This window comes from Stegostoma tigrinum, chromosome 27 (assembly GCF_030684315.1).
Source record: "Stegostoma tigrinum isolate sSteTig4 chromosome 27, sSteTig4.hap1, whole genome shotgun sequence".
NCBI lineage: Eukaryota > Metazoa > Chordata > Chondrichthyes > Orectolobiformes > Stegostomatidae > Stegostoma > Stegostoma tigrinum.
The window spans coordinates 13,854,757-13,870,072 of NC_081380.1; the positions used below are offsets into that span (position 1 = coordinate 13,854,757).

Consider the following 15,316-nt stretch of genomic DNA (forward strand, 5'->3'; position numbering starts at 1 on the left):
TGATAAACTGTTTGTGAAACTGAGTTATAATTAAATACTGACAACGTAAGTGCTGTCAAGAGTAAATCTGATCTTCAGGAATATGAAAATACATCTCTGTCTGAGGTGCTAAGTTAGGTGTTACAAACCATCAGGTTATAACAAGGAACCCAGCAGGCCCTGTGAAGCGAAGGGTACAACTTTTCCTTCTTTCTTGACCTTTCACATATCCAAGATTTGCTATGGTCGTTGTAACCTCCTCTCACAGGTACTTCTTGCTGCCCTGGGTTTGCTGTTGCAGGGAAGTCGATGGAGGAGGATGAAGAGATAAGACTCTCTGGTTTCCAAGCAGTTGACAACTTACCAATTTTGAATGAGTTAGCTTGCTATGAGAAAGATACTTTGGCCTATTTCTGACTTTTTTCCCTTATTTGAAGACTGTCTTATGGATTCAGATGGTGTACCTTACAACTACCAACATGATATTGCCTTGTTTTTCCCTATAGCTTTAACCAAACCAAACAATAGGCTTTCCCCAGAAAGTGGAAGTTCAATAGTTGATGAGTTAACTCAAAATGGAATTGTGTATATGTTAGTATTGAATTGCTCACTGTATGATGGTTTTAAACAATAAGTTGTGTATAGCAGACCCCTCTACATTCCACAAAAGCAAACTTACACTGACACATAGTTTCTCTGAAAGCTGTTTTAACAGAATTTTAAACAGGTCAAAATCTTCATTAAAATAGTGGTTCCAAGAATTGTAAATGATGCATTAACAAGATAATGTAATGTGAGTGAGAACACTGCATCAGCGATTGATTCATTAACCATTGGAGTCTTGTCCCAAAACTGTCCCTTCTTTCACATTAAAGAAACATTCAATCCTTGAAGACAAACCAATTTCATTTTTATAAGGAATGAAAACAAGAAGTGGAACTCAAAAAAATAATGCAGCTGCAAAAATGTTATCAAAAGAACTTTTATTTGAATGCTGACATTCAAAAAAAAAACTTTTGTGTATCTCTAATTTCATTCTAAAAGTATAATCCCAAGCAACTCAGTGGTTAGCACTGCTGCCTCACAGTGCCAGGGACCTGGGTTTGATTCCAGCCTAGGGCAATCATCTGTGCAGACTTTGTATGTTCTTTCCATGTCTGTGTGGGTTTCTTCTGGGTGCTCCTCAGAGATGTGAAGTCTAAACTATGGTAAACGTGGGGTTACTGGGTAGGGTGTCATAGAGTCATACAGCACAGAAGCAGACCCTTTGGTCTAACTCATCCATGCTGACCAAGTTTTCCAAACTAAACCTGCATTTAGCCCATATCTCTCTAAACCTTTCCTATTCATGAACCTGACCAAATGTCTTTTAAATGTTGCTACTTACCCTAACTACCATTTCCTCTGGCAGATTATTCCACATATGAACCAGTGGGGTCTCTGGGTCTGGATGGGATACTCTTTCGAGGGTAGTAATGGACTCAATGGGCTGAGTGGCCTCTTTCTGCACTGTAGGGGTTCTATGAATCTGTTGCCTCCTGTTTAACATCACTCAGTCCCTGCAACACTTCAGGATACCCGTGTAAAATCTTCCACTGGCTGTTCTTTCTTTCTTCACTGTATATGCAGGTATTCATTTGTTATTGACACAATCCAAGCAAATGGCCCTTGAGGGCTGAAATTTCTATTTTACCACACTACCAGCAGTTCCAAAACCTTTCATCAGACAATTACCCTGTCAACATGACTGCAGAGATACTTAGCTTTGGGGCATTAAGCAATCAGGCAGAAGAGGGGAAATGGCCTGCAGTAAAAAATGAGGTTGGTAGATATGGGAATGTGAAGATACAACAAGGTTTTGCATTAAATGAGATTGTCAAAATATGTAACAAACAGTGCAGCATAGGGCATAGCGATAAAGACCACATGGTTTTGAGTCATTCAGGTTATTCAGGAAATTATGATTAGAAGGAAAGTCACTTTGAATGTCACAGAAATCACTTCCATAATCATTGTAATTCTGCCTTAATTACTCCTACAGGTTTAAGCAGTTAACGTCTCCAAAGCAACTCTTACAATGACACTTGGAAATTTATGTTTACTCACTGCCCTGAGGAATGGCAATTATGCTAAGATCATTGAGGTCATGTTGAGTTGGCAAGGACTCAATGTGACTTTATAAATCAATAACAGAATAAGAAGAAAAATTGTTTTTGTTAACCTTTGGAGTGAGGGATTCCAGGAGGCTTCGGACATGAATATCCTTAGGACTTCTCTGCTTGACCACTGCAGCAGAGTTCCTGCTGAGCTCACTGCAAAGTTTCAGCAGTGGATTGAGAGAAACACTGAGCAAATTCAACCACTGGGATTCCATTAGTCCCAATGTTGGTGCCATTTCTTGGTCTAAATGGCAGATCTGTCGTGACATAAAGTTGATCTGACTACATAGCCTTAAACCCACCCATTGCGACTCCTAGGAAACAAAGTGTGGAGCTGGATGAACACAGGAGGCCAAGCAGCATGTTATGTGCTCCTAAGATGCTGCTTGGCCGGCTATGTTCATCCAGCTCCACACTTTGTTATCTCGAATTCTCCAGCATCTACAGTTCCCATTATCTCTCAGTTGCGATTCCTACTTTGTTTTCTTTGTTAACATTTAATGTCTCTGGGATTTTAGTGAAATTTTGACTGAAAGATTCCCAATTCTGTCTGCATCTAATAAGAGATTTTTTGTTGAGCATTGACAAACAAACTTTAAATGCTAGTAATAATATTGTCTGCATGTAAAGTGTTATGAAATCTAGATTTGAAAACAAGTACAAAGGTAGAAATCATAAGTGGAGTTTGAAAGATCCTACACAGCGGTATTTCTGCCTCAAACCCTGAAGTCCGAGAATTATTCAACAAAAATTCATAAGAATTGACCATCCCCAAGCCTCACGTTAGAACTCTGCTCCGCTGCCTCACCTCCTCTCATCTCCCCACAGAGAGAATACCTACATGGAGTATATAGGATCTGAGTCTCCACATATAATTACTAATCAGGCGTGTAAAAAGAAATAATTAACATACCATCAGCCAACTGTGAAGGGAATATGATTCGTTTATCCAGCACTTGGTGAACATGTGTTTCTTTTTCTAGTTTTCAAACTTGGTTCCCAAGAATATTTCCTAAACATCAACTTTGCTTTATTCGATATGTACAGTCAAAAAAAAGCTCATGTGAAAAAAAGAGACTTGCATTTATATAGCACCTTTCAAGAGGACCCAAAATGCTTCCACTGAAGAAGTACTTTTCACATGAAGTCATTGTTGCAATACAGCAACCACAACTGCCAATGTGAGCTTCGCCAGCTCTCACATAACACTGTGATAACAACCAGATAAACTTCTTGACAGAAATCTATAAAGTTATGAGATGCACAGACAGGGTTGATGGTCAGAATCTTTTTCCCAGAGCTGAAATGTCTAATTCTAGGGGGCATGCATTAAAGGTGAGAGGTGGAACGTACAAAGGAGATGCGAGAGGCAGGTTTTTTTTACACAGAGTGTTGTAGGAGTCTGGAATGTACTGCCAGGGGTGGTGGTGGAAGCAGATACACTGGAAGCAGTTCAAGGGATTTTGAGATAAATGCATGAATATGCAAGGTTTGGAGGGAAATGGACCAAGGGCAGGCAGAAGAGATTAGTTTAATTTGGCATCATGTTCGGCGCAACATTGTAGGCTGAAGGGCCAATTCTGGTGATATACGATTCTATGTTCTATTTTCTATGGTCTATAAACAAGTTTTTGGTGGTATTTGTTAATGAGGTAACTATCAGCCTGTACACCAGTGTGAATTCCACTGCTCTTCTTTGAACTGAAAAACTTTGGTTATGAACGCAATTAGAAAAGTTGTGACTGCTTCCTCATAGAATGAAAGTTGAGAGAGGATGGATGAAGAGGTCTGAATAGTGTAGTTTTGGGAAACTGTTCCTTTTGTTGAATGAACCAACAACCTGACGGCACAGATTTATGGTAATTGGCAAAAGAAGCAAAAGTATCGTGCAGGAAAATCCTTTTCACACTGCTTAGTTTCTGAAATGCGCCAGTGATGAGGAAGATTTGTTTTAAAAAAGATCTTTGTTTTTAATTAGGCTTTCTAGAGGAAATCATTATCTACAAAAGAAAATGTGCAGGGTTATAGAGTGAGTGGCACTGGATAAATTGCTCCTTCAGAAGGCGAGCAGAAATGGGGTGAAAGGCCTACTATCTTATAATTCTAAGAATAGAACTTTTTGCATCCTACGGCACTACTGTATTTCAAAGAAGAGCTGACATGCCCTCTCTGCTGTCCTAGCCAATATTTATTCCTCAGTCAACATCACAATAAACAAATGTTCAGGCTATTATCATATTTGTTTTTGCAGGAGTTTGCTGGCCGCAAATTAGCTGCCACATTTCCTCCATTGTAGTGGTGATACATATTTCATAAAATTGCCATTAGCTGTACAAATAGTTTTTGAGATGCCTGATGGTCTTAAAAGCACTGTTTAAACACAAATCCTTGTTACAGCAGTACTGTGCTATACCCATCAATAATATTACAATCAGATGGCATACAAAACAGATAGACACAGAGCTCTGTTGCTACACATAGGCTAACCAATGCTGTACCCAAAACCTCCACCCCCACAAAACCCCTCACTCCCCTTTCACCAGCTCACCCTACATTTACTGCATTTCCTCCATTTCTCACTATCTTTTTTTTTACTGCCAATCGATCTCTCGACGAGAAATTCAACTCAAGTTCACTTCACGGATCTTAACCAATTATTTAACATTTTCCAGTTGCCAACTTGTTCTGAAAATCCAAATCCATTATATTTCTCCATAGCTTAGCCAATAGCTACCTCCTCAAAGAATTCCTGAACATTAGTGAACCATGACCTATTGCTTTTAAATTCACCATGATTGCTCCCTCTCGTCTTCTGCTCTTTAGTTGAACAGTGAAAGCAATCCATTTAGTGTCTTTAAACATTTCCACTTAATATGTCAGACTAGCTGGCCAGTAACTTTTAGATTTATTACTCTTCAATGATAACTTGGCTCATTGTTAGGACAGTGGTCTCCAGAGACAGAAGTTTGTTGTTTCAAGCCTTACCCAGATGTCAGTACATAATCTAGCTTCATACTTCACTGCAGGACTGCGGGAGGTCTGAAGTCACCTGACTTCACCTGACAAAGCGGCAGCACTGCTAAAACTTCTGATTTCAAATAAATCTGTCGGACTATAACCTGGTGTTGTGTGATTTCCGACCTTGTCCATGCCAGTCTAGCAGCAGCACCTCCACATCATGGGTACTGAAGGAGAGCTGCATTGTCAGAGGTGCTGTCTTTTGGATGAATTAGTAAAACTGAGATTCTGTCTTCTCAGATGGCTGCAACATATTTCTTGAGGAAGAGGAGGGGAGTTCCCATGGTATTGTGGCCATTATTCATTTCAAAGCAGGTTGACGGACTGATGGAGTTTACTGCATGGGATTTGGCTGCTGCAATTGACCAATATCAGGATGGAATGCCAATGCTGGCACAGTTTTTCAGACACAGGATCAAGTGAGGCCATGAAGTAATCATAGGCAAGAGTGAAATTTTTTGAAAACAATGCATTGAGGTCTTGTTCAATAGGCACCATGAGCTCACAAGTAACTCAATGAAATTCTTCAAGAGTCTATCTAGTCAGTGAGGGCTAGCAGCCTAAATGCTGATGACATATTATTACTGACATTTAAACACAAGCACTTTTCAGCAAGATATACTGCACATGGTTTCTGACTAATTTTCCCTTCCTTGTGCCAAGTGTACAGAGGCCAGTATCAGAAACTTTACCATTAACCAAGATATGATTAACTCAGAACACTGTATGAGATAACACAGAGGTAGTTTCCTGTGTTATATATTTTAATGTTGCAAAACTGCCCAGGGGCTGTTAAATGCATGCATAATATCACCAAATGTTAACTTATGTGCATCTCTTGAAATACAGTCAAAGAGTCATCTGTATTTTCTCCAGCTTAATAATATCCTTCTGATAACAGGCCAACCAGAACTGGACACTGTACTCCCTGTATGTGTGCACATTTGCTTTTACATGTGTAATAAAGTTTAGTTATGATTTCAATGCCTACATTTTACTCAGATTTATAAAATCGAGCAAACCCTTTGTGGCATCTCCCCCCAGTATTCTCAGGTTTGAAACAAATATTTAGCACCTCATCTGGACTATCTCATTAATACACTGGTTTTCTTTTATTTGTTCATGGTATGTAGTTGTCACTCATTCCATATTGGCCATTCCTAATTGTCCCAGAGAGGGTAGTAGTGAGCTGCCTACTTGAACTGCTGCAGTCCACGTGATGTACAGACACCCACAACGCTGTTAGGGTGGGAGTTCCAAGATTGTGACCCAGTGACAGTGAAGGAACAGTGATATAGCTCCAAGTCAGAGATAGTAGGAATGGCTGATGCTGGAGAATCTGAGATAACACGGTGTGAATCTGGCTGAACACAGCAGGCCAAGCAGCATCAGAGGAGCAGGAATGTTGACATTTTGGGTTGAAACACTTTTTCAGAAATGGGGGAGGGGAAGGGGATTCTGAAATAAATAGGGAGAGAGGGGGAGGCCAATAGAAGATGGAAGAAGGAGAAGATAGGGTGAGTGGAGACAGACAGGTCAAAAAGGCAGGGTTAGAACGAGTGAAGGTGAATGTAGGTGCGGAGTTAGGGAGGACGGACAAGTCAAGGAGGCAGGATGAGATTAGTGGGTAGGAGATGGGGGTGAGGCTTGAGGTGGGAGGAATGGTTAGGGAGGCGGGGACGAGCTGGTCTGGTTTTGGGATGTGGTCGAGGGAGGGGAGATTTTGAAGCTTGTGAGATCCACGTTGATACCCCTGGGCTGCAGGGTTCCCAAGCAAAATATGAGATGCTGTTCCTGCATCTTTCGGGTGGCGTCACCGTGGCAATGTAGGAGGCCAAGGATGGGCATGTTGTCCAAGGAGTAGGGGACGGGGGAGTTGAAATGGTTCACGACTGGGAGGTGCAGTTGTTTGTTATGAACTGAGTGTAGGTGTTCTGCAAAGTGGTCCCCAAGCATCCGCTTGGTTTCCCCGATGTAGAGGAGGCCAGACCGGAAACAGCGGTATATACTGTATCCCTCTCTCCCTATTTATTTCAGAATCCCCTTCCCCTCCCCCATTTCTGAATAAGGGTCTCAACCCGAAACATCAGCTTTCTTGCTCCTTTGATCCTGTTTGGCCTGCTGTGTTCATCCTGCTTCACACCGTGTTAGCTCCAAGTCAGGATGGTTTGTGACTTGGAAGAGAACACATAGGTGGTGTTCCTGCATCTACTGCTCTTGTTGGTAGTAAAGGTCATGAGTTTGGAAGATGTTGTTGGGGGAGCCCTGGATGAGTGTATCTAATGTTTCACTACAGTTTCACTACACTTGCGGATGGTACACAGTGCTGTCACTGTGCATCAGTGGTGCAGGAAGTGCAAGTTGAAGCTGGTGAATTTATATATGTGAATTCAGATCACTGTAACTGTTCGTAAATTGTTGAATTCATTCACTGTCCTCTCTATTATCTCCTGTCCTTCTTACCGAGGGGTAGGTCGTGGACTTCGGAATTTTTCCACTCTTAAGGTTATTCTTCGCCTTCTGAAGGATGGCTGATGAGGAAACTCCCCCACTCCTACCGCCTACCATTAGGCATACTGGAGGAGTTTACAGGCTAACAATCAACCTGTTTGGCCACATTATCAATGCACTTTGGCCAACAACACCTGGCATGAGATTTGAACACTGGGCTTCTGGCCCAGACTTAAGGGTGCTACCACTGTGCCCTCCTGTCAAATTCATTCACAACACAATTATAATCAATGCTCCCTCTAATTCCATTTTTTGTGCATGATCTATCCACTTCATTTCCTGATGCCTGTAAGAAAGGACATTGGTGAACAGTTATCATGATAAATAGTGGGTCATTGACATCCATGCACCTTAGATGGAAAATACTTTTTATAACTACTTGTAAATTTCAGTTTGCAGGCCAATGATTTGTTTTCTGTTCCTTAAAGATATTCTGAAATCTGTAACAAAGTGTGTCATTTTGAAACATGACATTGTTTGTCCAGCATCACAATATTATGTATTTTTGGGTCATTACAGTTCAGGTGGAAGAAGCTGTACTACTCTGGTTCCAGTATGAACTGTGTCATAAGGATCTGAAAAAGGAGATGCAGTGTAGCAACTGTAAAGGTTGGGGGCAGAAATGTCTATGAGTGAGTGCAGCTGAGTTAGGTTTTCTTGTATGTGCTGATAAAACTGATTCATTTGCATATGCATGAATGCAATCTGAGCCCACTAATTAATGTATTCCTTTATGCATGCAGACCTTTTAAAAATTATGCAGCAGTTCTAAAATGGACATTTACTTGACTGACTTTCATTCCTGAGAATGACATGTAGCCACATCAAAATAAACAGGCCAGTTCAAAGACAGGTAACTACACACTGACAAGTACCATGGGGAAATTCTGAAGATTACCAGAATCTGGCCTGTCCTTTCTTGTTTACTAACTGTCAGAGGGAGATCTTCAAATAGATGCTGCATTGGTTTATTTTCAGGGTGGATCTAAGAGACCGTTTGAGCTGCATTAGCTATTACCTGGACCAGTTTGATAATGGTCTGTGCAAAACCCAACAGGAACCATGACATAGCAAAACAATACTGACACAATTAGATCAGAGGAATATTGCCCAGTTTCTTTACACAAATCTATGTTCCTCTGGCATCTATAGAACTCAATCCGTTGGCTACGCTTAGAGGTCAGATGAATTTCCTTTTAGGGTTCCATTTCTCCAACTCATTAAGTCCATCAGATAGTAGTTACATAACAAATTAAATAAAAATTGCCAAGTCTCTCAAATATCTATTCATTTCTGGGCTGATATAATCAAGGCCAGTAGCTGGTGTCTCCCTGGAAATAGCTGGATTTAGAAAGTAAGCTGCATCCTCCCAAGAAAAAGAACTAAAACAGTAGAAAATTCCATCTGGTGAAAATGGAGGGATTTTTTTCTCATTCAGCCATGGCCAAGTTTTGTTCATATTGTACAACATTAGCAGAAATGAAAAGTATGGTTCCTACATCCAGAAGCTTGGAGGTAATAATTTGTGCTTATGTTGCTGAAGTAGGCATGAGGCCTTCACCCTCTGTTGTGAGAACCATATTGCTTGGCCACTCAGAAGCCTAGAGGGCACAATATGAATATCTCTTTCATCCCCAAACAAATGTTTAGCATTTTAGCACTCATTTCATTTGCTCTCTCTTTGCCATGTAAGTTATTTCTTGCCTTTCCATGTATCATTCCATCTTTTGCCACCTGCAGTTTGATCTGCCGTGTGTAACTTTTGGTGCTCTTATCGGTAAGGAGGTTGCTTCTGCACTGGGTGTGCTCTCTGAAGCTTAAATGGCCTTGGAGTCCAGATGGGTAGCTGTCCCAGCATGCGCAGGCCTGAGCGAAAGCCCTGGGGTGTGAATGGAGTGTTGGGACGTGAAACCACAGGCTGACGCTCCCGGGAGCTGAGAGGAGGCAGGTTCTTGCTCTGAGGGAGAGGTGAAGGCATGGAGAATGGGCTTGCAGCTCGGGATGTTACCTCAATGGCAGGCACAAAACCAGAGCGCTGGTGCAGTCCATGAGCCGTGGGTCCATTTTGCGAACGAGGAGGGACATTATGCGAAGCCACTCGATGCTCCAGCCGTTGATGCACCACTTGTTGCTGATTCTTCTTCCTGTCCTTTTTTATCAGGTCCTGGAGCTTCTCTACTTGCGTCTTTCTCATGTGGCAAACTTTTCTGGTCCTGTGGAACTTCTCCAGAAAACTTTCCAATGACACCTTACCAGCCAAAAATGTGTCAGTGATCTCCTGTAAAGAAAAATAACTGTATTATATATGTTGATTCTAAAGCAATGAATATGATCTCTCAAGCAGAGATAGGATGTAGAAATACGCTGCTGCAGGAATCAGAGCAGATTTGGTGACCTTCAGTTCTGAGCCTATTGAAATATCTAGGAGGCAAAGAGTGAGAGAGGTCAACACATAATGTGGTAGTTTCTTTGACACAAATGGGTGGAACTGAATATTACACTACAAGTGTCTCAGCAAATCTAACCTGAAGGCATGAAATTAAAAGTTTAGTGATGTCAATAAACTCATTATGTGGACCAAATCCACAGTAAAATGTGGCAGTTGAGTTGAGTTACGGTGGAAGTACTCATTCTGCTATTACTGTGGTTTATGATGTTGCGTTTACAGCAGTGAAGTTCCTTCCTGTATAATGTCACTTTCATGTAGCCAAGATGTAATGAACTAGAGAGCAATGTAAATGCAACTGTCGAAAAGAGGTAATCAGGGAGCTTCGGTTGCTCCTTCCCACAATTCCAAACTATTTTTTAACTGAACTAAGGAAATAAGGTATATTGAGGATATCGGATACAATAATCTTTCAGTTCTGTCATCGTAAAACTTTTTTGTATGGTCTGTGGTGCTTTTATGTTTACAAGAGTGGCAGGAGTGAAGGAAATCAATGATTTCAAACTGAAATTGTATGGGCATTTGAGAAAAATACTTGTAGGGCAATAAGATAGAGCAGGGAAATGGGATGGACTGGTTTGCTTCATGGAGAGCTGGCATAGATTTGATGGGACAAATGACCTCCTTCTGTGCAGTTTTGCACTATATTCTTTTCTATAAATCCCATTTCCAGTTTACAGTTTTTTTCTTTTAATTCTCGTCAGTTACATTTATACTGACAACATAGCTATATCCTGGTTATAACAAGGTGACATTACGTGGAAACATTGAAGCATAGAAAATAGGTGCAGGAATAAGCCATTCAGCCCTTCAAGCCTGCACAACCATTCAATATAATTGTGGCTGATCATTCAATCCCAGTATCCCATTCCTGCTTTCTCTCCATACCCATTGATCCCTACAGCCTTAAGGGCCATGTTCAGCTCCCTCCTGAATGTGTCTAATGAGCTGGCCCCAACAGATTCCTATGGGAGAGAATTTCACAGGTTCATACCTCTCTGAGTGAAGGAATTCTTCTTCAGGTCAGCTCTGGAATGGCTTACCACTTATTCTTCGACTGTGACCCTGGACCTGTGTTCTGGACTTCCCCAACATTGGGAACATTCTTCCCCCATCTAGTCTGCCCAGTCCAATCAGGATTTGATATGTTTCTATGAAATCACCCCCTCATTCTTCTAAATTCCAGCAAGTACAAGCCCCCAGTCCATCCATTTTTTCCTCACGTCAGGCCTGCCACCCCAGGAATCAGTCTGGTGAACCTTTCCTGGACTCCCTCAAGAGCAGGAATGCCCTTCCCCAGCCTAGGAGACCAAAACTGCACACAATACTCAAGGTGTGGCCTCAGTAAGGCCCTGTATAACTGCAGCAAGACATCCTCACTCTGATACTCAAATCTTCTTGCTGTGAAGGCCAGCATGCCATTAGCTTTCCTCACCACCTGCTGCACTGGCATGCCAACCTTCAGCAACTATTCCACCTTAACACCCAGGTCTCATTACATCTCAGCTTTTCCTAAACTGTCGCCAGTTAGATAATAATCTGCCTTCCTGTTTTTGCAACCAAATTGGATAACGTCACATTTATCCATAATATACTGCATTTGCCAATTATTTGCCTATTCAGCCAGTCTGTCCAAATCACCCTGCAGCCTCTTAGCATCCTCCACCACCCAGCTTAGTGTCATCTGTAAATTTGGAGATATAGTAGGGAGATATTACACAGGGAACTACTTCATCAACTTCATCATGAACAACTTGCAATCTTTCAGACCTACACATATATCGATGAGTGAAAGAAATGGTCACAGGAACTACTGATGAAGAAACCCCTAATTATGAAATATTTGGAAAACTGTTTTTGTGAGCAATTCCCAGATTATTTTTTCCAGCATGTCTTCTCTTCCTTGCCTGACTTATGTGCTTGTGTTGTTCCATGGAGGAGGTTGTCTTCTGGAATCTGAGTAATAACTGCAAACATTAAAAGATTATTAAAGAGGATTGGACACAGTTGGGCAGTCATACCAGCTGAAACTGAGCTTGCTTCATTTTCCTCCTCAGATTTGCAGGCACGGCAGTGTTGGGGAGGGGCAGGAAGTGGGGGAGTGGAGGGGAGTTGGGGAACGGAGTGTAGCCTGACGACTCAGTGTCCATCGAGCAAATTAAAATGCCATCTGGGGGGCACTGTTCACATTCCACCTGGACAACTCCCCAATCCCCTCATGTGACTACATTGCATAATTGGAATGGTGGCTGTCCGTGGCTGAAAGCCTGAAGAGGTGGGGCTGGGGGCAAGGGTGCATTTTGAAAAGCTGCCTGGTATGATTTTGCTTGGCTGTGAAAACTATAGATGTGGCTGCAGGCCTTACTGGAAGAGCATTTTCCCCCAGCAACAATCCCCTGACCAGATGTGGATGCTGTTTATTTACTTGATGGCGCAGTTGTTATGGGCATATCTCTGTTGAGGGACCCTCAAGGTCCTTGATTTGCTGCAGCAGTAACCATCTCTACCTGTGGGGTTTTCTAGAGCTACAAACATATTGTTTGGCACAGCCCAGCTTAACTGGATGGCATGTTCACAGGCTGCCAAGTAAAGGGAAGCTAAATTGGTCTCACTGCTGGTAAGTTTAGATTACGGACACCATTTAATGCCTGAAGTCCTTAAGTCTACACAAATGGACCAGCCCAAAGTGTGCCAGCTAAGGACAGAATGAGCAGCAAAATATTTCCAAAAGATCATGCAAATCCCCGCAATAAATGAAGGAAAATCTGCCAAGCGATTTTGTTTTCAATCAGGATACTCAAGTCATAGAATGTTGGGTTTACTTGCAGTTTAAATTTTGACAAGGCTGCATCTTTCACTTTATTATACACTACAAAACTAGATTCGGGGCTGTCTGTATGGTTTCGTGATGTGGAGGTGCCGCTGTCGGACTGGGGTGGACAAGGTCAAAAATCACATGACGTCAGGTTGTAGGCCAACAGGTTTATTTGAAGACACAGGCTTTCAGAGTCTTACTCTTTCTGACACCTGACTGACACCTGAAGAAGAAGTGAGACTCTGACAGCTTGTGTTTTCAAATAAACCTGTTGGATTATAACCTGACGTTGTGTGATTTTTGACCTTGTATAGTTTCAGGTTTATTTAGACTGTGTCAATGTCTTGAAGCTGTTGTTCAGATTTTGTTAAAAAATCTAAATTGCCCTGTATTGTCATGATCTGGGTTAGATTTCCCTCCCACCAATTTAAACAATGAGTGGCAGTGAAAAATTACTTCTCTTTATAGCAAAGGAAATGTGTTTAGAGATGCAACTCAAATCAGAAATTTCATTTTAAACCAATTTCAAAACCACAACACAGCTAGTTCATTATTCAGTATGATGGGGTAGGGCATGACAGTGGTATCACTTCCTGGATGAAATATTGTGCTAGTAACAATTTAGAAAGGCGTTTTGGACAGCACCTTCCTGTATGTCTATGTTCTGCAGCCAGGGAACCTTTGAGATATCTGGTGCACCGTACCACTCGGGTGAGCACTATGTGGACCACAGCTTCCTGGGGTTGCAAAATATGGTATAGCACCTGCCTATCTATGTCTTCTTCAAGGCATTGGAAGTGTCAGTTTGTGTAGTGAGACTGAAATAAGATTGTTTCTTTGTAAGCACTTGTTTCAGGCTTCAAGGCATTGAAGATTGTACTTGAAAAGTGCATATGATGAGCAGTTTACTCCATTCTTCCATCCATTGGGGCCTCAAGTTTCATCTTTGGTATATCTCCTTATTAACCTTAATTAGTCAAGGAAATTTTTGAAACTCCTTTGAGCACATATTAAATTTCAGTCATTTGATATGCATGTAATGATTTGCTTACTGAATCTCCAAGATGTACAAACAATTAGACAGCAGATCAAGCTATATAATAAGGCTTCTGTTTATTTAGGATCAGAGGGTTAGACAAAGACCTTGAACAGAGTGGGTACAAGACTGACTCTAGACATGGCACCGATAGGCCTTAAAATAATGCAACCACTCTCACTGTCTGACTGATGCAAACAACAACACATTACATTAATATAGGCCTTTAATGCACAACACTCATAAGGCTCATTTAAGGGAGAAATGGACATCAAACCAAAGAGAAGACGACACTAGGACGCCTTGATGCCTCTATCTAGTGACTTCTTGGTATTTTTATCTCTAATAAATACAAGTCCATTTTCTTTCAAAGTCAATTATTTTCTCTTTTCCTGTTGTGATTGGACAGTCAATTCAATTCACTCCAAACAATCTCACAAAGTGGCTTAAGGTACTGGAGGAAAAAAACAAAAGAACTGTGGATGCTGTAAATCAGGAACAAAAACAGAAGTTGCTGCAAAAGCCCAGCAGGTCTAGCAGCATCTGTGAAGAAAAGTCAGAAATGAGGAAGGGTCACCAAGAAGGGCATTTCTGCAGAAGTTCTTCAGCGTGATGTCTAGAACCAAACATTTTTAACTGTTTCCTAAATGATCTTCTCTCCATCATAAGAAGTGGGGATATTTACTGAATGGTTACACAATGTTCAGCGCTGTTAGTGATTCCGCAGGCACTGAAGCAATCTGTGTCCCTATGCAGCAAGGTCTGAACAGCATGCAGGCTTGAACTGACAAATGACAAGCAACATTCAGGCTACACAAATGCCAGGCAATGAACATCTTTAACAAGAGAGAATCTAGCCATTTCCACCTGATATTCATTGGAATTGTCAAATCTCCCTTTATCAATATCCTAGGGGTTACTATTGACCAGAAACTGAACTGGACCCAGATACATAGTGTGTCTACAAGCGCAGATCAGAAACTAGGCACTCTATTGTGAATAGTTCATGTCCTGTCTCCCCAGTACCGATTTGTCATCTTCAAGGCATAAGACAGGAGTGTAGCAGAATACACTCCAATTTTCTGACTAAGTGTACTTCCAAAAAGCCTTAAAAAGCCTAACATCATCTAAGACAAAGCAGCCTGCTTGATTGGTGCCTTTTCCCCACTTTCACCATTCACTGCTTTTACCCTGATATACATAACATAATGTAGATCATCCACAAGATGCAGTGCAGAAACGCAAAGCTTCTTCAATAGTACCTTCCAAACTCATGAGTTCTACCACCTAGAAGTTCAAGGCCAGCAAAAATGGGAACACCAAAATCTGCAAGTTCCTTGCCAAGTCACACA

At 41.5% G+C, this 15,316-nt stretch overlaps 1 protein-coding gene across 1 annotated transcript in view; it reads right to left on the bottom strand.

Moving 5' to 3' along the window:
* Positions 1-7,259: 7,259 nt before the first annotated feature.
* Positions 7,260-15,316, bottom strand: part of vps37d (VPS37D subunit of ESCRT-I) — a 43,967-nt gene continuing 35,910 nt past the window's right edge. The window contains exon 4 of the mRNA XM_048556831.2: positions 7,260-9,945. Coding sequence (XP_048412788.1) covers positions 9,439-9,945 — 507 coding nt within the window. The 3' untranslated portion in view covers positions 7,260-9,438. The remainder of the gene's footprint in view (positions 9,946-15,316) is intronic.